Raw genomic sequence first — 23,326 nt, forward strand, 5'->3', positions numbered from 1 at the left:
GGCAAGGTAGGGAAAATGCATTCTATTACACTAAACTCTAAAAGAATAATGTATTCTTATCTTGTAATAGGTACAAATGACAAATTTATGTCATCTCAGAGTACTAGTGACTGTTGGCCATATATATCCTGCTGTTACTTATCATTCTCCAGTTGGATAGCTTGAGCTTCAAGCTGGAGTACAAAATGTTTCTCTTGAAAGTTCTCCTTGAGTTGATGAATTCTAAACCATTCTGGTGGTAGTTCCAGAGTCAGGAAAAGGCTATCATGAGACATGTCTAAGCATGACCCCATGTCACATACAAAGCATCTTTTTTCTTCTGGTGGGCACATTTTAAAGCCCTGAACTGCAGTTTTAACCAGCATCATCAAAATAAAGTGATACTGGTGTTGAAGGATCTTGTTTAACAAGGGTCAGGCAGAGTTACACTCGGGCTGCCCAGAGTGCAGGATGTGCACAGGCGGGGTGTATCCGAGACAAGCATTTTTCACTATCGTGTAGAGGTAACAGGACAGCTGAAGGAGCTTTGTAAATGGCTGAGTCCTCAAATGGCATTCTCTTTAGCTGGATAAATCAGAAAGCGTGATGTGACAGAGAATTAAAATTCCTAACATGAAGTCTTTCTGCAACAGAACAGCACCTGACACTGAAATTGCAATTCAGGAAATATAGTGATGTTCTAACTCAACTAGCAAGGCTTCTCTTTTTATACCTTTAACCTCCATCCAAAAGGGAGAAAAGTAGCCTGTGATGCATTTGTCTTGTGTATAACTCAAAGCCTTACAATCTTCCTGTCCCTCCCTGTTTGTGTGACTTGTGCCTTTTCTGTCTCATAATGAATATCAGAGCATCCAGCCCAGGCTGGAATTCTGGTATTCCTTGTAAAGATTCCAAACTGCAAGCAGGGCAGCATGGCTCTGAAGAGGAAGAGGCTTGGAAGTGGGAGTGCTGAAGTTGATTAATAATTTTAGTCCTCAAAAGTGCTGTCCCTGCTAGTCAGAGCTGAACCCTTCAGCTTTGGGAGACAGGGACATCAGAGAAGAGATCACTCCCTCACAGTGCAGAAACCCTCGGTCTGGGTCTTCCTGCCAGTGGGGGCCAGGGTTCACGTGACTAAAGCACTGGTGTAATAAATTGGATTCTGGGATCAGCTCCCAGCTCTGGCTGAGTCTTATCTGTCTTAAGGGAAGTTGGCAGGTTCTGCACCTTAAAACTTTGCTAAGCCTTGAGAAGCAGTATTCCAACCTATGTTTTCCTGGTTTTCAGCACAATCTTCGTGGAGACCTTTCCCCTTCTTACGCCTTTTAAGCTCTTCATGGAGACCTTAAAGTCTTGCTGATTCATACTCAGCACTTCTTTTACTTGAGGATCACCAGGGTGCTCTCCAAATTCAAGAGTTTGTCCCCATTTTGTATCTGAGAGATAGGTATTGTATTTCCTTCTGCTCTGCAAATGAGACTGAGGAAGAAAGCAATTACATGATTCACTCTAATAGCACAGTAAGTCAGTAAGTGCAGTCCTAGTGTTACTGCGGCTCCCATAAACTTGTCAGCAGGTTTAAATTAGATGATTCGCTGATCTGGTGAGACTGTTGTCTGTATCATACAGGAACTTTGTCTTGGAATATCTCAGCTGGGTTTCAAGTAGGTCTAAATATCCTTGCTGATACATTACTAGCTGCTGTTGGATTTTATAATACTCCTTTCCTCTGTGAGTTCAAACTGAAAACACTAGGGGGGTTGCATTAATATAGTGAAGAAACAAGCCTCTGCTTTCTGAACCCCCTGTGGATTAATGCTTCTCATGTAGACGAAACCACAGCTGTTTTATGGAAATGTTGAGAATGACTACGAAATGCTGCTTGCTGTTTGTTTGGCAGTTAATGTGGGTTCGTCAAGCATTGCTCATCTGACAAGCGCCTACTGGGAGAAGGTTGCACACTGACCTTTCAAGATCTCATTATTGTTTTGAATGTTCAATAGATAGATAGATAGGAGATAGCTTAGGAAGCAGTTGTAACATGGCAAACCTACAGCATCTCTCCTCCCAGATTTCCTGTGGCCCTTTCCTAGACATTCTCAGTATTTCTGATAACAAGATTATGAGGTGTATTTTTTGTGATGTGAAAGGGGGTCTCCCTTTCCCCCTCATTTTGCAGTATAAACATGCCTGTTACACGGATGAGCAGAGACAAGGGGAAAGAGCTCTACCCTGTTATGGCAGCCACTTTGTACATTAAGAGAAAGTCTTGCTCTGAGAAGTTTATTTTTTGTGTGTATGTGCAATATATGGGCAAGGGTACAATAAGTTGTATTGGAAGAAGCAGACAAGAAAACTGTCTCATTCTGTGTAATCTTTTGAAAAAAATCAGCCATTCAGTAAGATGCTGATGTGCCTGTAGAGGCATTGCTCCTGCTTAGGTCTACAAAAGCAGACCAGAAAACTGAGGTTCTTGTGGAGGTAATTGTGGAGGACACCAGTCAGATCTGACTTTGTTGTCCCTACCTAAATAGGCAATTAAAAAAATAAGTTGAGAATGTTGCAAAATAAATGTGCAAAGTAATGTGTTATGAAAGAACATTAAACAATTAAAAATTAAACTCAACCTTGCTGTGAGTTAACCCGAGAAAGAGAACATGTGCAAATAATAACTTTTATCTGTTTCTGCTGTCAGTGTGTTGCAGTTCACTACTGACATCCTCTGAGACATGTTTCAGTTCTGAATCTAGAAAACCACAGAAAGACCAGCATCTTTCAGTTTTCAAATGATGTGAGTTGCACAAGACTCATGATCATTCCAAGGTCAGAGCACAAGATCTCTCAATAAAGAGGCTTCTCTGTTCTGCTCCAGTGAAGCAGCTGTTGGCTCAGATTTCAGTTTATTCAGACACAATATGTGCTCTAGACAGATTCTCAGGCTACATAAATTAATGTCTCAACTAGTTATCACTTTCCCTCATCATTTTCTCCTATTGTCTTCTTTATAAAATAAACCCCTTTGTGTTCACCCACAGGCGCCTGATACAACACAGATCTGTTCTCAGGTTAGTGCTGTTACAGACCTTTTCCAGATCTTCTTGGTTCACGCAGGAGGATTTTTTTTTTCCCCTAGCTCAGTAAGCTGAAGTGACACATTTTGCTGACAACTTGCAAAGCATTGGGAGCTGAAGGTTTTTACCTGAAAAGTGTGAGGTAGTGTCTGCTAGCCCCACATTCAGCTATGAACTTCTGAAGCTGTGAGCCCAGCCATAGGAAGCTGTCAGTTCACACAGAGCTTCCTGTGCCAAATAAGCCCTCTTCTTGGTAAATCAGTGCGATTAATTCTAAACACCAACACCTCAACAGCCTCAAAACCAGCAGCTGCAGTACCTGCCTACAGGCATGTACCACCTGTTCCCACCTAACCCAAGGTCGTGCTGGCATTACCACACAATAGACGTGCTCTGAACCCTCACAGGGTCTGAGACTTGACCGAGAAATCCCTGTCCACAGTTCAGCATCCTCAGCCTGCTGCAATAACGTTGAGCTGCAGCCAGTCACTGCAAGGCACAGTTTGCTGAACCAGTATTCAACTTTTCCATGGAAATGGGTACTTTTGACTGATTTAAAGCTTCGAGCTTTGTCTTAGCTCCAGTTTGTCATGGCATGAATGCATAAAAAGGGGGCTGGTGAACTTCTACATGAAGGTCTCCTTCTAAGGTCCTGCATCAGTCCAGAGGAGGGAACAAAGCTGGGTGTCAAGGTGGCCACAGACAGGTGAAGGGAAGAGAAGGAGGCCAGAAAAGCAGCCAGGAAGGTGGGTTAATATTTCAAAGAGCATTTTAGCTTTGAAAAAGGGAGGATTTGTGGAGGGTTTCACCCCTGCTTTTTGAGCTGCAGGCTCCAGCCTGCTGGAGTTTCATGCTGTATGCTGAATCCAGAGCTCCTCCTGGAGGTCCACAGAGTCCCAGCCCTGCAGCTGACAGAGCTCACTGCTGCTGGGCAGCAACAGCAGCACACCAGGCACTCCAACACCCCTTACACATACAGGGTACATACAGCAACCATACATATGCCCATAGGTCTGCAGTCCTAGCTGCCTCTGGTTAGTCCAGCCCCTTCGATAAGCTGAGTCCAATCACAAAAGTAAAGCTAAGACATCTGGATATATTTACGTATGAAATACATCTGATGACTCATAGTCCTCCTAAAGTGAATGTTTTATTTTTTGATGAAAGAGTCCATCTCAGGATGGAGATGGGGGGATTGTCCATGTAAATCCTGTTTGAACCCACAAAACACTCCTTACCCCTTTTAAAACAGTAAATCTGCAAATGCTGATGTCAGAGCAATGGGAGGTATCAACACTCATTACCTCCATGGAAACAGACCACCAGCTCAGACCAACTGGCCTCCCACCTATTTTATTAAATTGAACTCACAAACCACAGATCGTTAACACACCCTGCCATTCAATCCTAGGAGAACCAGCTGCCTGCTCTTTGAGAAAGCTATCTGAGGGGGTACCTACTGCCCTGCTGGCCTTAAAAACCAGCCTGTGTAGCACTGGCTGGTGAGGCAGCACAGGGGTGTAAAGGGTTTGGGCTTGTCCCTCACCCATCCTCTCCCAGACAGCTTTTGCCTGAAGCTGACCTTGGCAAAGAGGAAGACAACAATCAACTGTATTACACAGCAGGTGGGGAATTACCAGGAGACTGCAGTTGCAAGGAGGGAAAGTCATCTAGGCAGACACACAAACAAAACATAAAAACACAAGGATGTGTAGAGTGCAGTAGAGGAGGGGAGCAGGGCAGCAGAGGGGCCAGTGTGACCCTACCAGACACAGCCATCCTAACTATACAAGGTTGTTCAGGAATTTCTGGTCACACATTAACATTTCATAACTATATCTTCTGGCTTTATCTGCAGATATTGATCCCAAGTGTATAGTTCAGCAACAGCCAGGTAAATTGCACTTTGATAACAAAACAATAAACCACTTATACTGTGATCAAAGTGACATCAACCAGCTACATTTTTCCTACAATATACAGCTGACTGAACACTGCTATGACAGTGGGTCTTGCCAGTCTCTGCAATGGGGACAGATGTGAGAAAATAGAGCAGCTACGTGAGATTATAGTATTTGTAATTTCTTAAGATGTTCAAGCTAATCCCTGCTGTTAAATCATTTCTGAGATGAAAGCTTCCTCATGTTTCTAAAAAAATTACATCATTAAAATAATATAAGCTCTACATGAGGAAAAACTGTGATATTTTCTCATTGCAAATATTCCCTATGCACTCCCAACCCATTCTTCCACCCCCTACAGCCACATATGCAGCCAGCATGTGTACATGCTGCAGCAGTCACTGGACATTTTGTGACACCTTAGGGATTTACAGCCAAACACAAGCTGCCAAAGCAATTGAAATCTTTCAACACCAGACAATGATCAGTGGTCTCAAATCACTGCTCCAGTACTTTATACATATGTATAAATGCATGTATATAAAATGGGAGACACTGTACACACACACTTTAAGTAGAGATTCTAATGAGATGCATGAAAAAATGCATTTTTTATTTGTGTCACTTCATATTTGCCTATAGTATTTTTTTCTTTTTTCATGTTTAAAAGACTTGATCATTCTTCCTTTCAACTAAGCCCTGGAAAATGAAACACTCAGTATTTCTGAAACAATGAGATCTTTGGGTCAGAGGTGGGGAGGAGGTATTTTGGGCACATTAAAATAAAAGAATCTCTCACAACACAACTGTTAAGTGTGAAGGAATGCAGCCCAAACACCACAGCATACACTGGGGTGGAGTGTTTTTGTTGGTTGGTTGTTTTTATCAACCAAATCACCTTTGAAGAATTCTTGAGTTCTAGCCTGATGAAAGATCAATACATCAAAAAAAAAAGTTTATGAATGTTCTCATATCATCTAAAGAGCACTGTATCTTTAGACTTAAGGAGGGTACTTACACTTTTGCCTAATAGGAAGAGAAATTTAATGCAACCATGTAAAACAAACATGACACTCAAATATTTATTTGCTACATATATATATTAATTATTTTCACTTTTTATTAATATATTTTCACCTTTTTAAAGCTATCCAGGTTAAAAATGTCCAAGCCTGTTAAGAGAAGTAAACATTTTCAAAATAAATAAGGAACAAGAAAGGAAGTCAGCTATAGTACACCATCTGCTGCCACAGTCCTCTTGTAAAATATTCCAGTTAATAGAGAATACATTTACAGTAACATGTGACATTATTCACTCTCAACTGCTTACATACTGAACAAATACCATCTTGACATGAAGTGAGACATATGTTCAAAAAAATAAAGGGCCATTTGTCCCAGTGTTATCTGAATTTACACAGGAAAAAGCCACTCCCTCAGCTGAATTAAATCCCTAGAACCCCTTTGCCTTTGAAGAAAACCGGTCTCCCAAAGAAATACAGCAACAAGCACTTCAGTTCTGGAGGTCCCTGGTGAATTTTGGTTTGTGTACATCACTATAATGTTTCTGAGTGTAGCTTTACCAACCACACATGTCCTAGCTGTGAACTGGTACGTGAGTCTGCCCTCCAGAATCACCAGCCTCTACACAAAGACTTGCAGAGCAGCTCACATGAATGACCAATGTAATTTCTTCACTTTCATAAATACTGTTCCTCAAGTGTCCGGTCTGACATCAATAAGCTGAGGACATCTGAAGCTTCCCAGGATCAACACTTGGCCAAAACATTGTTGGAGATCAGCAATCAGATGCTGGCTTGCAAAGGATAAGACCTTCCCTAGGATTTTTTCTCCGCTGTGAAGGGTGTTCATATGGAAAATGGTTACACAAAACCAGCAGGTCCACATTTTCCAAAGCAGACTGAAAGTCACTTCAGTTTCAAACTGGAGGCTTAACAGACCTATTTTGGTTAGGTTGCAGAGAGCTTCAAGTATGCCAAGTGCTACAAGTATGCCAAGTGCCAAGTATTGGTAAACTACTAATTTGACCAAGAACAGATGCTAAAAGCCAGCTTTTCCGAGCTAACCATGGGACTACGTTGGCACAGCCCCATATTTAGCAATACCACAAGTGTGCACACAGCCAGCCTTGCATGGTGACTCACCCAGGGCATGCTAATGCATTCTGTACCCAATTCGGACACTTGCATAGACTGCACACCTTGAAAACAGGATTCAAGCCAGAAAAATTAGCAAATGGATTTGAAATAACTCAAAATATTTGTTATTTTGTAAAATAATCCTGCTTTCAGCTGGCATTTCATCCAGAATTTCATCAAGCAGTAAAACCAGTAACATTTTTTTAGTGTTTGGTTTCCTACTGAAAGTTCAAAATGTATTTTTAAATTTATGGTAGTTCTTTCTTACTTTCCTTCTTTCTTTTTCTGTTTTGTTTTTAAATCAAAAATTTAATAGTTCCAGATTTTCTTAGTCACAAAAAACCCAGACAATTTTCCTGGTACCTCCAAAATTTAGGACAGAGTTCACACACTTAATTTTTTCCAATAGGAAATTTATCCAAAGTAAAGTGGCAAGGCTTGATTCACCTTTCCTATGCATACAAACCGAAAGCAATTCCACCACAGATAATGAAAGTCCTGACAAACTGAATCTTTCCACAGGGTTTATACATTTTGGGTTTCATCCACGGAACTCATCTTGAAAGGTTCTGAGTATGCCATGTCCAGAAACACACATTTCCTTATGCTTAACCCAAAATCCACTACACTGAACCCTACTGTAGCTTGTCAAAGCTAAACACCCAACAAATCACAGGCTACAGTCTGCAGGAGAAGGAGTCAGTCTTGCTACAGATCTAGAGAAACCAAGTGTCCCACTATTCACCAAGTGGTTCAATCATCAGTAAAATTTAAATTCATTTGAAAATAAGAAACCTAGATCAAGGACTCTGCTTCCTACACCCCTAGGAACCCCAGTGTTTTACTATTTCCTTGTGATTGACATCAGTCTGCTAGCATAGAGCTTCAGTCTTATTTAATAAACTTTGTAAGTACAAAGCAGCCTATTTAATTTTTGGCTGGCATTTGAACAGTGATTTCCCATATATGTGGCAGTTTAGCAACCAAGAGTGGCATTTGTTCCTTAGGCTAAAAAACTGTCAGTTGGGCAATAACTCATCAACTTTACAAGTAATCCAGAACTTTTAACCAGAGTTAAAAAGGCATTTCAAATGGAATGCACTGGTATTATTTCCATTCATAAACTGAGTAATAGAAAAGACTCAAATGCTCAGAAATTAGAACTATTTTGAAACTGTATCATTAAAAATGTGTTACTAATTCCTTTGAGGATGAGTATTATCACGCAAAGTAAAGACTCAGCCTAGAAAGACAAGACAGAGGAAAAACAGACAGAAATCTCTTCTAGATTTTTGACAGAGTTAGTGAAAATCAGTTTTGTTTGGCAGGGATATATAGGAACTTGGACATTGCATTTTCCTCAATCACTGTAATTCTACAACCAAGTTGGAAATAGTTCAAAATGCAGTTCAAGCTGACCTATAGAAGTACATGGGATATTTTTGCCAGTTAAAACAAAACAAATAACCTATCCCACTTCAAAAAACCTACAGAAGAGTCTCCTCTTAATATCTAGGACACCATAAGCTGCTCCAGGGAGAGCTTCATGCACAAATAAACAGCTATTAGCTCATAAGCTCAAAGGAACTTGCAAGTCAGGGCATGTATAAAGATGAAAACAGCTAATATTCAAATAGTCTGAACCAAATAACCCCTTAGTATAGGGCCCTGATGACTGACTTAACTTTCTCATTTCAACAATGAATCCAGATTTGTGCATAAGTGAGGCACATAGGTTTTACAAACCAGAAGACATGGTAAAATATAAATAAAAAAAATAAAACCTCTCACTAATAACAAAACAAATCTCTGACTGACGCTGAAAAAAATTTGATGCTTGGAGGTTTTGGCAACTATTGCAATTTTTGTTTGCTGGTTTTTAAACTAGTTTTGTAATATGGCAGTAACAGTATTGTTAATAAGATCAGCCATAAAAAACTCAGCCTGTACGAAGTGTAACCACACTAAATCAGTAAGGTTATAAAACAGCATTGCAGCTCTTTACACTTGCACCATAATGCATAGAGTTATAAAACACTGTGCTCTTATGAAGCCCAGGCAGCCAGCTTCTTCATCTCATCTTCATCCTCTGCTCTCCTCCTGGTTGATGCTGCAGAGAAAAAGACAATAACCATCAACTAATGTAACAGTCAGAACCATTTTATCTTTTAGCATGAGGACTTGCACAGTGCTTTTCAGTTTGAAGAGCTCAGATCAATTTACTGAGTAGCAAGTTCAACATGGATAATGCAGAAATGAAGCTCATGAGAGATGTGACTATTTTGCCTCACCATCATCTCACACATAACCCTGAGGTTAAAAATACAGGTCTGATGTAATTCCTGCTGAAAGACTCCTGCAGAAGACACATTTAATCTCTAAAAGCTGTCACAGACAGAAATTACCCACAAGATGCTGCCAGTTCTCTCATCACCATGTAAACAGGCACGAGTGACCCACCCCAGCCAGCTGCACATCCTGCTACCTTTCCAAATAGGGCTGAAAGGTTCTGCATATGCAAGTTCAGTCTCCAGGTAAACTCACCCCATTTTAAAGGGAGGTATCATTTATTAAAAGGGACAAAGAAATTCCTGAACATCAGTTAACTCCAACATCAGCATCAGCAACCCCCAGCTCTGTATCAGGTCCCACACACACTTTCTCCTTTTGCACCCAAATCTCCTATCACACATCTGCATTCACCAAACTAAAACCTTGCCCAAATAGTCTTCACTTGCTGACCTACAGACTCGATGCCCTACAGCCCAGGTTCAATTTCAGGCTGTCTCCATCTGTGTGTGAGCTGTGTGTGTCAGGACTGGCACCTCTCCCAACACCAGTGGAACACTTGCTGGGTGCACCACCCTCCTGTGCACCTTTACAGCAGCCAGCTGGCTCCTGCCTGCAGCAGCCACAGGGCCAGGAGCCACCCTGTTGGGGGTGAGGGGAGGGACTGCAGCTACCACCTTCAGGGAAAGGATGTGGGAGAGCACAGGTCCTGTCCCTATTCTGTAAATGCCACTGGCTCACTGTGTGACTGGGGAAGGTCACTGCGCCTTGCTCCATTCACAGTTTCCTCATCTTCTTAGGAGGGTAACATGCATCTCCAATCAGAAGCATTATAGGTCCATTAACTGTACTGATTTTGCTGTTGCTGTATAACAGTAAGCACCGAGGTTCAGAAAACATAAGCCAGTTTTGCAAGGCCCTAAACTATATAATCGTAAACAGCTAATTTTGCCTGAAGTAACCACACAGACAGATGAAGTAGAAAATTAAGATAGTGAGAAGTACATGGAGATGGCCTGGGTTTAAGAAAAATGTCAACTGCTATAGCTAGATCTGGAAGACAGTGCATGAACAAGCCATAATTGGCCAGGGCGCAATTTGCACTGCTGTTCTGCATTTTTTAATTTTTTTTACTAGCTGTTCTGCGATTGACTTCTGTAGATGAGGCCACAGTCCCAGTCTGAATGTTTGAAACTATTTCCCAGGATTTAAATGCCATCTGCCAAAACACATGTAATAGTCACTGAGTTGAGCTGGTCTAGGTAACCTGTTCTGCAGCAGAACACACCATAAACAACCTGTGTCACGTGTGTGCTGTCCCTACCATCAAATATTTATATTCTTTTATTAGCCTCAGTACACAGTAAGTCTTTCAGCTGATAGAGGATAACAGGGATATGGTGAAAGGTGGAGTAAAAGTTGACTGTCTCTGGCTTAATTCAAAATGAACAAGGCAGAACTATAGAAAAATAAGACTACAGCTTAATACAGGAATAAGCCTATTCAGTAGAAAGAAAGGAAACGGAATAAAATACTTCTTTAAATGTGTGCTTCCTGCTGCATCCTTCATTTCTAATTAAAACACCAGTGGCAAATATCAAACCACTACCCCACAAAGCTGGATCTTTGTGATGCTAACATTCTGAATCTAGGTCAGGCTCTAATTAAAAGAGACTAAGGATTTAATTGCAAAAAAAAAAAAAAGTGTCTTCCCATTCCTCAATAATCTCACTACATTTCAGTTGGAGATTCATCAGTATATCTGCAAGGTCAAGTTCCTGAGTTTGTCTCCCCAAATCTACAGAGCATTTAGGCCTAAATGCTTTCATAGAGAAAAACAGATTTACATTTTGCTTTTTCTGTTAAACAAAAGCAAGAAAAGGAATTTCTAACACTTAAATAGTTAAAACAGAGTTAAATACATGTCTGAAACTCTCTCTTCCTCTCCCCTTTCTCACAGCATGATTTAATAATAAGCAAAGTAAAAGGGCAAGCAGGCAGTTTACCAGGGCGAGAAGGCAGCGATGTGGACGGAACACTTGGCAACCTGACATCTCTCATTCCCTTGTTCAGTTCTTCTTGCTCCAGTTCTTCTAATTCTGCCATCAACTCATCCTAAATTCAAGGAAAACATTACTTACAAATTCATTGTACTGACAGGGATTGGAGGCAAGGGCACATTTAAACACCATGAAGCAAAGCGCTACTGAAGAAACAATTTACATCTGAAAACACATATCAAAACTCAGAATATTAAAAGTATAATTTTTACTAAATATGGGCAATAACAATAAACCTTAACTAAACACTGAAAGAAGGATCATGGAAGTTAGAAACAGGACAAGGAACAAAATTAGAAACAAAACTGACAGCAGTACAGTACTTGTCAAAAACTCAGTGGGGAAAAAGATTCTCTGCTGTCCTCAGGTTTGTTCCAAATCTAGACACTGTACTCTTCAATGGATTCTAATTTTACCATGCTATTTCTCCCATTTTAAAAAGCAAACAGGTTCCATTGGTTATAAGGTAGACTGCCATTAAACATTATAGTTCAGCCTTATCACACAAGTCCAGGATTATATACGATTTCAAAGCAGCACTGGAATCAGAAATGTCCTCTGGGTCCTGCTCTTCACTCCTGAAGCACACAGCACTCTTGAGCTTTCAGCTGCAGAAGCTGATTTGGACAGATATCTAATCCACTTGTACAATGCTAAAAATAAAAAAGCTGTACACTTCTTAAAAAAGCAAAGAACCTACTCCTTGGCTGGAGTTTCCCAAAGAAAGGAAGCTAAATGCTACATTATTTGTAGAGAAATGGACCACTGCCACACTGATAAAATGGTTTCAAAAGAAACAATGGGCAAAAGTGGCTCAGGAAAACATGTCTGTGAAATAGGCTTTGTCTACACAGGCCCCCAAAAGTTAAGCACTGATGAAAAGTAAGACACTGAACAGGTGCTTGGGATGGCAGTATGTTTTTCAGTTGTTTGAAGCCCAGTTCATACAGGTCAAATCCCATTCCTTGTGCCAGTAATGGCACATGTTTCTTGGAAAGTCTATTTACATTCAAAGTGGAAAAACAGGAAAGCAGATAATGGGAACAAAATATAAAGAATTATTCCTATTTTCAACAAATTATAACTGTTGAATGAAACCTTCCCTTCCTCCTAATCAAGCAAATATGTGTGATATCACATTTATATTTTTCTTTGTTGTCTATTTGGGTACACAGGAACAAATTAGTTCGGGATAGAGTGAATTGTTTAATTATTCAGGACATTCTTCAAATAATCCCTGATGATCCCAAATCAACAAAAATGAAAAACAAAACCAAACTGATTGTGATACTGAACCTGATCCCCAGCTCTGCATTTCACAAGAATTTTGATCACAAGATCACAAGAATTTTGAGTACTTTTGACCTTTGAGTCCTCAGCCATGGTTGGATCAGAAATAAGTAATAACGTGCCTAGATATACAAAACCAAATCCAGGGACACTGGATGGAAGTTACTGCAACAAATTTTCAGAATGGTCTAAATGCCTTGTGGGCATTTCAGAAGAAAAGAGCTCAAGGAAGAAACCTTATTGCTTCCAACAGGTATTACTTTTGTGTAATGCATCTACTTCTGTAGAAAATCTGGGAAAAAAAGGAAAGGACCTGCATCTCCCAGTACCAAAAGTGACCTTAAAAAATGGTCCAAATATTCAGAATTGTGAACAGCAGCCTGTTCACAGTGCAGGAACTGCACTTAGTCAAACGGATGTCTATTTGGAGCACAAAAAATTATATGTTTCAGTGTCCACTTAGAGTAGTACAAATTACATGTTTTATTGATCTCCTCCTTCCATGGTTCAAATGAGAAAAACAACTACAGGAGTGTAGTTAAAAAGGCTTTTCTTAAAATTTATATATAAATAACAGTAGTTTTTATATTTTACATATATATTTTAGTATATATTTTATATATTAATATTTTTAAGTTAATTTTTATATTTATATAAAAAATATACACTTGTCCTAGATAGAACCAAGGAATTTCACATCCATACCTTTTAAAAAACAAACCACTGCACAACCAAATAACTATGGAGTCATCTAATAACTAAAAGTCGCAGGCCAGAAGTACTAACCTCATCAAACTCATCACCAAAGGTGGCTCGGTTTGAAATAGCATCTGAAATTTCCTGGGCAACATCTTGCTGTTCAGTGATATCTTGCATCAAATCATCAATTTTGTTTAAGTCCCTGGAAAGATAACATAGAAACATATTTTTAAATATGTATCACTCAAATCCTAGAGAAGAGACTCGCTGGAACAGACTCTATTTTCTTTTTATGCCCATGGTGGTATAAACACCAGAACTCACAGGGAATAATTTTCCTCACCCAGACCTTAATGCCTACACTAAAAGCTTCTGTGTGCTTTGGCCAATCCAACTTCTTCTACTTTGGGATTATAACAAAAGTTAAGCTGCAGCAGAGTGTGTCTTTCTACCCCTCTGGGCTTCTCAGACCTCTGCCAGGCAACAGTCACACCCCTGGGCAGATCCCCCAAGGCCAGCATCTTTACAGGCCTTTCAGTACTTGAAGGGAGCTTATAAGAAAGATAGCGATGAACATTTTTGCAGGGCCTGTTGCAACAGGACAGAGGGTAACGGCTTTAAACTAAAAGAGGGTCAATTTAGACTTGACACAAGGAAGAAGTGTTTTACACTGAGGGTGGTGAAACATCAGCACAGGTTGCCCAGAGAGGTGGTGGATGCTCCCTCCCTGGAAACATTCTAGGTCAGGCTGGGCAGACTGAGCAACATGATCTAGTTGAGGATGTCCCTGTTCACTGCAGGGTGTCTGGAAAAGATGACCTTTAAAGGTCACTTCTAACCCAATCTATTCTATGATTATATGGATCTTTTTTGATGTTAAGCTTTCACCAGAACCGAGGGCAACTTAAGAGAACTGCACCCCATTTAAAGGCTTCCCGTATTGTTAACTTCATTATTGTTTCAATTCCTGTTTGCTTCTTCCAGAAAAACCTTTCTGATTTAACTCTGTTTATTCAGGCACGAAAACACCCCTTGAAACAATATAGGACATAGAAAAGAAAAAAAAAGGGATAATTTTTTTTGTCCGTGTCATATCTTTATTCAGGTCTAACTAGTACTTTGGATCCCACAATCCAGCTTATAGATTCTGAGGAAAAGAGTTCACTTAGTTTCTATAACTAAATTTTCTTCTGGACAAACCAAGGGCAGAGGCCAGTCTCCACTGCCAAGATAGATGAAAAAAACCAGGTAACACACAGATCTCACTAGTTAAGTGAACTTCCTTCTAGAGCTGACATTAAGAAAAGATATTTTTTTGCCAAATATAACCCTACAGCACCAATAGCATTCCTAACATTAGATGCTTGAACCAAAAATGAAGTAAAAACTGTCTAACTTGATACAAGAGTCTGCAGTGATGGAACAGTTTGAAAGTGGTCAGTAAGCTCAGCTTGGAAGCTATTAGAAAGCACTTACATATTTTCATGTACTTTTTTCATAGCTTGTGCAGCATAACCCATATTCTTGAGCACTTCTGTGTTCGTGTGGGAATTCTCCAGTGCCTCTCTCTGGAACTCAATGGTCGAAAGTGTCCCATCAATTTGACTCAACTGTTTCTCATATCTCTTTTTCCTCTTCAGTGCTTGTAAGGCAGCTGGAATAGGAAGAGGCAAAGTGCACTGTGTGTTTTCATAGCAAAATGCAAGGCCCAAGTAGTTCAGCACCAAGCTGACCTGCAGAATTTATAATTCTCACCCTCCTACCTTACTAGTAGGGAGACAAACTTTGACCACAGCACATCAGCAGCCTGTTTATCACCAGCATGCTGTTGCATGAACATGCTGGGAAGCCTCTTTTAGATTAACTCCTTTTAGAATCACAGGAAGAGCAGCTTCTTCCTCCACTGCGGGAGATCTTGAACTCCATCCTGTGCGCATAGGCAGAGCAGGGAAAATGGGGAGGAAAAAGAAAAACATGAGAGAGGAGTCAGAAAGGAGAAAACAGAGGAAAGGAGAAAGTAAAAACTAAAGAAGACAGCATAAGAAGATCTGTCATGATAACCACATCTCCAGCAATGCTGCTTTCTAAACTTTGTCTCAACAGCAGTAACTGTGAAGTGCAATGGAAAGCCCAAATGGCCCAACCAGGCAGGTGGGTTGGATCAAAGGAGGACTTACATTTCTCTGGCTTTCAGCTGAATCTATTTCTTACAATCACTTAGGAAGATGATCTTTAAACCTTAGAATCTGAAAACATATAGAACTGTGTAGACATAGGAACAGTCAAACTCAGCTACATCTCAGTATCTTTGTAAATTGTCGAGATTAGTCTTTTATATTTGCTAAGTTATGAGCAGTATACTTTGCTCAGAGTAAATCATTACCAGAACTTGGGACTTTCTCTTGGCCTCAGGGTGTGGAACACACACAATCCTGCCACAAGCATTTCCTGACCACTGTCCCTTGAAAACTACAGATGTGCCAGGCAAAAAAAACACCAATAAAAACAGGAGACTGAGTTAACCCATTGTTTTTTCAATGCTATTTACACCTATGTTCCTCCCCTTGTCTTCTACATTTAATTTTTTAATCAGGTTCAGAGCCTGCAAGCCCCCCCAGACTCAACCAACAGCAGCAACTATTGTTGCCATCCATTCAAATAATTGCTCATATACAGTAACACTGAACCTTGACACTGGGGTACACAACTTTTCAAATGAAGTTAGGATCCCTCCAAAGAGGGAGCACAGATTTTTGATGTGTAACAACACACTAGAAAAATTAGTGCTTAGTTGACAAATGCTTGAATCAGCATGGTCAGAATTGCACACCAGGAGCTGTGCAAGGACAGGCATTCACACAGGCTAAGGTTCTAGAACATGCAGTAAGATGTTTCAGGATAGTAAACTGCAATCATAACAGATTAATCATGGTAATCAAGTTCAAGGTTTTCCCAGGTTTTGGGGGAGGGTCCAAAGATCATGCATATTCCAAACGACATGCATGAACACCAGATGATGTCTTACAAATGGCAAATGTGAGAACTGTAAAATTCTCACTGGCAATTCCAAAATACATCATTTTTACTTAATCCCAAATAATCTTTACCTACTTATTATTTTCCTATATATTTATGCTTATTATTGGTAGTGTTAGCACATCAGCTATTTCCTTCCTTAGCTTCCCTTGAATCAAATTTGATCCTGGATTCTTCCTAGGAAGCTAAAGATTGCAGACAAATATAAAAGTCTGAAACTGTACCTAGCATGAGCTGTGCCAAAGAGGACCCTAAAGCCCTGTGGACAGAGGAGCACTAAGCAGCTGATGAGAAAGGGTTCAATTGGAATAAGCATCTACCATGGAGCAGTATTTCCAGTCAGCGTTATTCAGAAATGGGACTCTGCAATGGGGCTGTTATTATTGGCTGCTCAGAGAGAAAATGGATTTCCGCAGTGACACACAAAGCAGTTGTTTTTAAAATCCTGAAGATCATTTAATTAAACCACACCCAAATTAAGAAACCACAGGAGAAGCTAAAGTCCTTGACTTCACCTATTCATAAACATATTTTCCTCATTATTGTAGTGCAATATTCATTCTCTTTAGTTTTACCAGTAACTTACAGAACAAATCACTTCGGAGGAGATTAATTCGTCCTTCTTCATTATCAACCACGGCATAATAAATTCCCACACCACACTGTATGATTTTCCTGATTTGTATTAAATGAATGCCCTTTATTGCACAAGGGTTTGTTATAGTAGCTCCTATAGGCAACTTATGAGTATTTCCTTGTTATTTGAAATCTATTTTTCTGTGTTTTGCAGAGTATCATGAACTTTTAGTGCTTTTCTACTGCACATCACAAGCATTTTAAACTTTCTGTGCAACTCTGACAGGATTAAAATGCTTCTGCATTATAATGCTACTGCATTATAATTACCAAACTGCAGAAGAACAAATCTCTTAAAAATAATGAAATGGAGCACCGAACACAAACTTACTTCGATGAAGGTCTAAGAATGGCATTGAAAAATGGTGCTGCCCATTCCAAATATCTCAAAAAAGAAGATGCCCATGGAGGATGGGTCTAAGCAGGAACACAGTCTGAAGAAGCAAGTGTAATTAATACCAACTGAACAAGAAGAGATGGAGGTCTTCTCCAGGAGAAAAAAAAAAAATCAGTATCATATTTTTTCTGTTGTGCTCCAAAGAAGCCGATTGAACTCCTGCATTTCATAATGGTTAATAGTTGTCTGGGCTTTAGCACATTTCCTGTACTTCTGAGTCCAGCAAGCAGGATACAGCTCATAGATTAGAAACAACTGCTTTTAATGTGAGCTTTTATTTTATAGTTAAGATAAGTGCCTGGAACAACAGAAGACTATTATGTCAGTTTAAGTATGTATATGAATGAACTACTATTATTAACATACAGAAGGGCACTTTTCCAATATCACTACTATGCTGATAGTTTATTAAGGAAGAAGAAAGGGCCAGCTGGGCAATAGTAATCCTGGCCACACTGAGTATCCAGGTTTCAAAAGGAAAGGTCAAAAGCAGTGAAATAGGAAGAGCTGTGGCACCCTCCTCATGGTTTCAGGACAGATCACAATGAAAAGAGAGCACAGTGGTAACAACACCTTTACCTGTCAATCCCACCACCAACACCCATCAGTACAGGAAGCACCAATAATCTCATCTTCTGTAGTATAAATAAATGGATTGTCTAATAATCCTTAAAATTCCCAGGAAGAAGAAAATGAGTGTTTCTTCAGAAGATGTAACACCATGGTGAAAACGATGGATCTCAGTTTTGGATATAGCTCACAAACCTCCACTTCGGCCCTGCAACGGATCAATGGATTGCAACTTCTGATCTCCCTTACACCAGGGACAACCAAAGGCAATGCTGCTGAGGCCATAAAAATCATAGTTCACTGCCAGTGTGCACAATCCTTAAAGCCTTGTGGAGGAAGCCACACACATTTACAACCGAATTCAAGAGCAATAATATACTGAACTGGTTATAAGTATTCCAGTTCATGGCAAGACACTTGAAACACGATCGTGAAGATCAAAGAACAATTGCTGCAACCCGCAGAACGAAGACAAAACTAAGGGCTTCCTCGTATTTCCCTGCCAGAAACCCTCATTCCCAGTCTGCCCCACACCCTGCCACAGGCATGACTGTTCTGTCCATAGCACACACAACTGCCACACAGTTGTTTGGTTTCAGTGGCCTCCTGGTTACAAGTACCTCACTGAAAAGGAATGCTACACAGCTACATAAGCACTGCATGAACATAACACACAACATAGTTAGCAGCATCTACCTGTAAACCCCCCCTTGCTATTTCAACTTTCTTCTAAGGTTTTGTCCTTAGTAGTACGAGGTGGTTCTTTACAGTTGAAATTTAATCCTATTCTAGATGGTTTCTCTCAACTTTATTCTTTTTTTTAGTTTGGTTTTGGGTTTTTTTACCATCTGTGACACACATTCATATGTATGTTATCTTCACAGTTACCACTGCACTTCAGAAAATACATTTCCTTTTAAACAGTTTTCAAATATTCAGTATCACTTTCTGTCCTTTAATTTCTCCTGTATGACCTTCAAAATAATGGAGAAGAAAGGCCAGTTCATTGATGGAGTTGGCAGCTGTGCACTGACTGAAACTGAGATACCCCAAAAAGTACAGAAAGAGGTAAAAACAAAACAAACAAACAAAAAATTCCCACAAAAAGCGTGTGTGGAATGGGAAGAGATTAAAAGGCAGTGTTAACTGTGAAAAAAAATACTGTTTATCATCACAACCTCTGCAGGACAAATTCCAACAAACACTGTTGCTTCAAAAACCCTGAAGCCATCTAGCCACAATAAGATATTAATGGGGAATGCTGGAAATGTATTTAATAGCCAATTTCAGACTAGGTACAGGAACTGCGGAGATATTCGCTTCATAAAGGAAAAGCCAGAAGTATTTAAGTGATGTTTCACATCTGTTTGCATAGCTAATGCATTACAGCTTTTACATCAAGTAAAGCCTACTGATGTCACATGAACCCATTCAAGAGTCATATGAACACATATGAGAAATTGCTGGTGCTTGAATCTGCCCTCTCTCGTGTTAGTATTACTGACTCAGACTCATGCACCTAAAAATCAAATGAGATCATGCTGATTTGATACATTTTCTATCTCTAGATAGAAATCTTACTCCAGTCTTGAGCAGTCGCATTTCAGTTTCCACAGGCTTCTCTACAGATGCAATTAAGAAAAATTAAAACAAAAATTAAAAATCAAGAAAAAAATCACCCCCACATTAAAAATTACCTGTGAGGTCCCTTTGAAACATTCCCTTTAACAAGGCAATGTAGATTAAAACCTTCATTCTCTCATTTGTGCTGGTTAGCACAGATTTTCTCTGAACTATACAGTACAGTAGGCCGTATGTAATATGTTGTTATATGTAAATCAACAGCAATTAAACTGTAAAGCAATTCACGTATCAAATGAAGACATTATCAAGGATTTAAGTTCACTCAATATCCTGCTAATTCAAGCACTTTGGCACAGCAAGGTGAGTTTATATTGTTTCTCCTCTGACTATACTAACATTATTTCATTTTGGCTTTAGAACCATTTTTTGCATGGAAAAACTGACACACTGCAATTCATGCCCTGCTCCTGCCTCTTAACTGTCCTTAAGTGTTGGTACCTGAGCAACTGGCCAGATAAAAGGGAGTTATTTTTAACTATGATCAGCTCAACAATTCAGTTTGCAGCATCACTTCATGAACAATTTCAAAGATTAAAAACCAGGGGAACTGCATATTGAGCACAGAAGTGGAAACAATGATCTGGAAGAAAAGCTTCAGATATCAAACACTGCATGCCTGAAGCACCAGGCCAACAAATACCTGAAACCAGCAACAACCAGCTGAGTTAAAGGAGAAGCAAATTCACCTTCTCCCAACAACAAGCTTTTATTCCTGCTTGTGCACCATCCTCTCCTTTGCAGGTACACAAGCACTCCATGCAGCTTCCAGGTCAACTGAACAAGGAGGACTTAAATTAGCCTGTGTAAAAAAGATAACCCAGACAAAAAGCCCCACAATATTTTACAGCTGCATCCAGCTTTCTGAAACACACCCTTCAAGGAGTTCTGCTAAGGGAAAGGAAGGGAGCAGCACAGGGGCCAGAGTAAGGCAGGAAGCATTTCTTCCTCCTGCAAATGTGCCAGCTTATAGTCCAGGTTTGGGATAAAGTTCCAGAGTAGGATGTCTGAATTTAACCAGGAATTGCTATAGTCAAAAAACCAGCCTGTTTTCTTGCATCAGCCCTGCAGCTTGGGCTTTTGCACAATGAACTCAGCCTCAGGAGCAACCTGGTCATTTTGTCCCATAGCAAATTAGTTTCCAGTATCACCTTCCTGAATTAGCTCACTGCAACAGCAGAGAGGTGACAGTACCTGGACAAGAGAACAAGAGACACTCCAGCTGAAGCCAGGGGAATAGAAAGTGTGGGATTGTGACTACCCTGACAGGTCCCATGCTGCAGAGCAGCTGGCTTAGATGTGCTGCTCAACTGGCTTTAGTCCCTCTGACTGTACATTCCAACCTGTCCCATCTTGACCCATGATTTTAAATCCTTTCTAACTAAAAGTTAGGTAAGTTAAACTGCCTTTGGCTAATAGTTATTAAATGCTAAAGTATTATAAATACATAATAGGGCTAACCAAAACACTTCTAACATGCAGCTCCTCACTAGTTCTGTTACATAGCATTATTTTTTTAATTATTAAGTAACAGAAAGAGCAGACAAAAAGCTACTTTGTCCTTCCATCAGAAATCTTTAATTCTAATTTTCCTTCTGTTTTAAAGCATTTAAATAAAAATACAGCTCAGAGTAGACAAACAGGTCTTTAGTTGACTTCAGGAAGTAATTAACTTGTTTTTCAAAGCCCTTTATATCCCCAAGACACAGACTACCATCATGTGCTTCCCAGAGACAACAACATCAGTATAGGCAGGAGCCAGACCTTATTACCCCTTAGTATCCTCTCCTTTGCAGCTAACAGCAGCCCAGACCAATAATCACTAATGCTCTAAACTATCATTCATTTTTTGGTTTTATGATGTACATCCTATATGATTTGAAGCAAATCACTGAATCAGTTTGTTCCTCAGTTGCCACCAGTGGGGATAATATGCATTTATTCATGAATACAGGAGATCCTCACATCCTTCAACTCCTTTTCCACCCGCCCAACCAATGCTCAACCTCCAAGCTCTGATCCCCTCCCCACATTGAATAGCAGTATTTTGCGTTCCGTGTATCCAGCCGATACCTGTGTATCGCACAGGGAGCCACAGACAGTAAATCAGTGCGGAATAAAGCATCTTACTACCACCCCACCGTAATGAATCCACAGTACATTAAATGCTAATAGATGCCAAAGACCATCCCGCCTCGCGTGTGTTAATACTTGCTGGGAGCCCACAGCCGACTCACACTGCACACCTGCGGAGCCAGGTGACCCGGCCCTGCCACAGCCTCGGCGAGACCCGAGTCCCCGCTTCCGAACAGATCCCAGGACCCAGAGGCGCTCCAGCCCTGGGATTAAAAGCCTTGCAAGCCCGGCGGGGACGGAGGGCAGCACTCACCTCGCCTGTTCTTGGTGCCGTGCTGCCGGGCTACCGCCAGCTCCCGCTCGATCCGCGTCTCCAGGTACTCCTGCTTCTTGCTGAGCATCTCCTCCGTCTCCCGCAGCCGGGCAAGAGCCTCCTGCGGCGAAGGGCCCCCGCGGCCCTTGGAGGCGGCCGAGCCGCCCCCCTTGAAAAACCTGGAGATCTTGCTCATGGCGGCGGCCCCGGTTCGGCGCCCGCCGACGAGAAGATGTGCCCAGGCCGGTCCGGCCCGCAAGAACCTCCCGCCCGGCACAAGCCGTGACGGCACTTCCTGAGCCCAGGGCTGGCGGCACCGCACCTGGCGGCGGGGCGGGCCCGGGGGCGGCCCCGGGGAGGCCGAGCTGCCGCTGCCCTCCGCCAGCCCGGGAGGAGCCGGGGAGCTGCGCGGGGCGGCTGTGGGGACCCGGGCCTGGCGGGTGCTGCCCGCGCTGCGGAGGCCGCTGCCGAGTTTGCACTTTCCCCACATCTTTTCCCCGTGTCACAGAATTACGGAATGGTAAGGTTGGAAGGAACCACAGTGGATCATCTGGTCCAACCTCTAAAGGTCATCTTAGAGCACAGGATTGTGTCCAGACGGTTATTAAATATCTCCAGCGAGGGAGACTCCACAGCCTCTCTGAGCAACCTGTTCCAGTGGTCGGTCACCTGCACAGTAAAGTTCTTCCTCAGCCCAACTCTCTCAGCTTTTCCTCGTAAGAGAGATGCTCCCGTCCCTTGATCACCTTTGTAGCTCTCCACTGGATCGGTTCCAGGAGCTTCTTGTCTCTCTTGTTATGAGAGGCATAGAACTGGGCACAGGCCGCAGGAAGGTGTGTTTGGGGAGCACAGCGCACTCAGGCACAGGTGTGCACGCGTGTCGAGGCTGGGAAAATAACACCAAATTTTGAAGGAATGTGGCTTTTTACAAAACTGGCGGCTGCGCCGCTAAGGAAACCGCAGGTCATAGGATGCAAGAAGCGCCTCGGAAAGCCGGGCTGCCTCCCATCCGCCTCGGGTAGAGGCCCTGCCCCGAAGGACGACGCAAACAGCGACAGAAACAAGACACGAGACATGTTTTCCCCTGTAACAGCCCAAGGAGCACCAGCCGCGGCTCTGGGCTCACTGGAATCTGAGGCGCCGACATGGCCTCGTCAGCGCAGGTTCTGCCGAAGCCGGCAAGGCAGCAGCGCCTGCCGGCGCTGTGCC

General features: G+C 41.4%; 1 protein-coding gene across 1 annotated transcript; it reads right to left on the reverse strand.

The window, feature by feature from the left end:
- Window positions 1-5,554: 5,554 nt before the first annotated feature.
- CHMP4C (charged multivesicular body protein 4C) lies at window positions 5,555-22,418 on the reverse strand. Its single transcript, XM_050333162.1, has 5 exons — window positions 22,118-22,418; window positions 14,925-15,102; window positions 13,536-13,650; window positions 11,406-11,514; window positions 5,555-9,220 (listed from the first exon to the last, which is right to left on the reverse strand). Exons 1-5 carry the CDS (start codon window positions 22,311-22,313, stop codon window positions 9,156-9,158), a joined length of 663 nt encoding a protein of 220 aa, XP_050189119.1. The 5' UTR covers window positions 22,314-22,418; the 3' UTR covers window positions 5,555-9,155.
- Window positions 22,419-23,326: the final 908 nt, after the last annotated feature.

This window comes from Myiozetetes cayanensis, unplaced genomic scaffold (assembly GCF_022539395.1).
Source record: "Myiozetetes cayanensis isolate MyiCay16 unplaced genomic scaffold, myiCay2020 scf1, whole genome shotgun sequence".
NCBI lineage: Eukaryota > Metazoa > Chordata > Aves > Passeriformes > Tyrannidae > Myiozetetes > Myiozetetes cayanensis.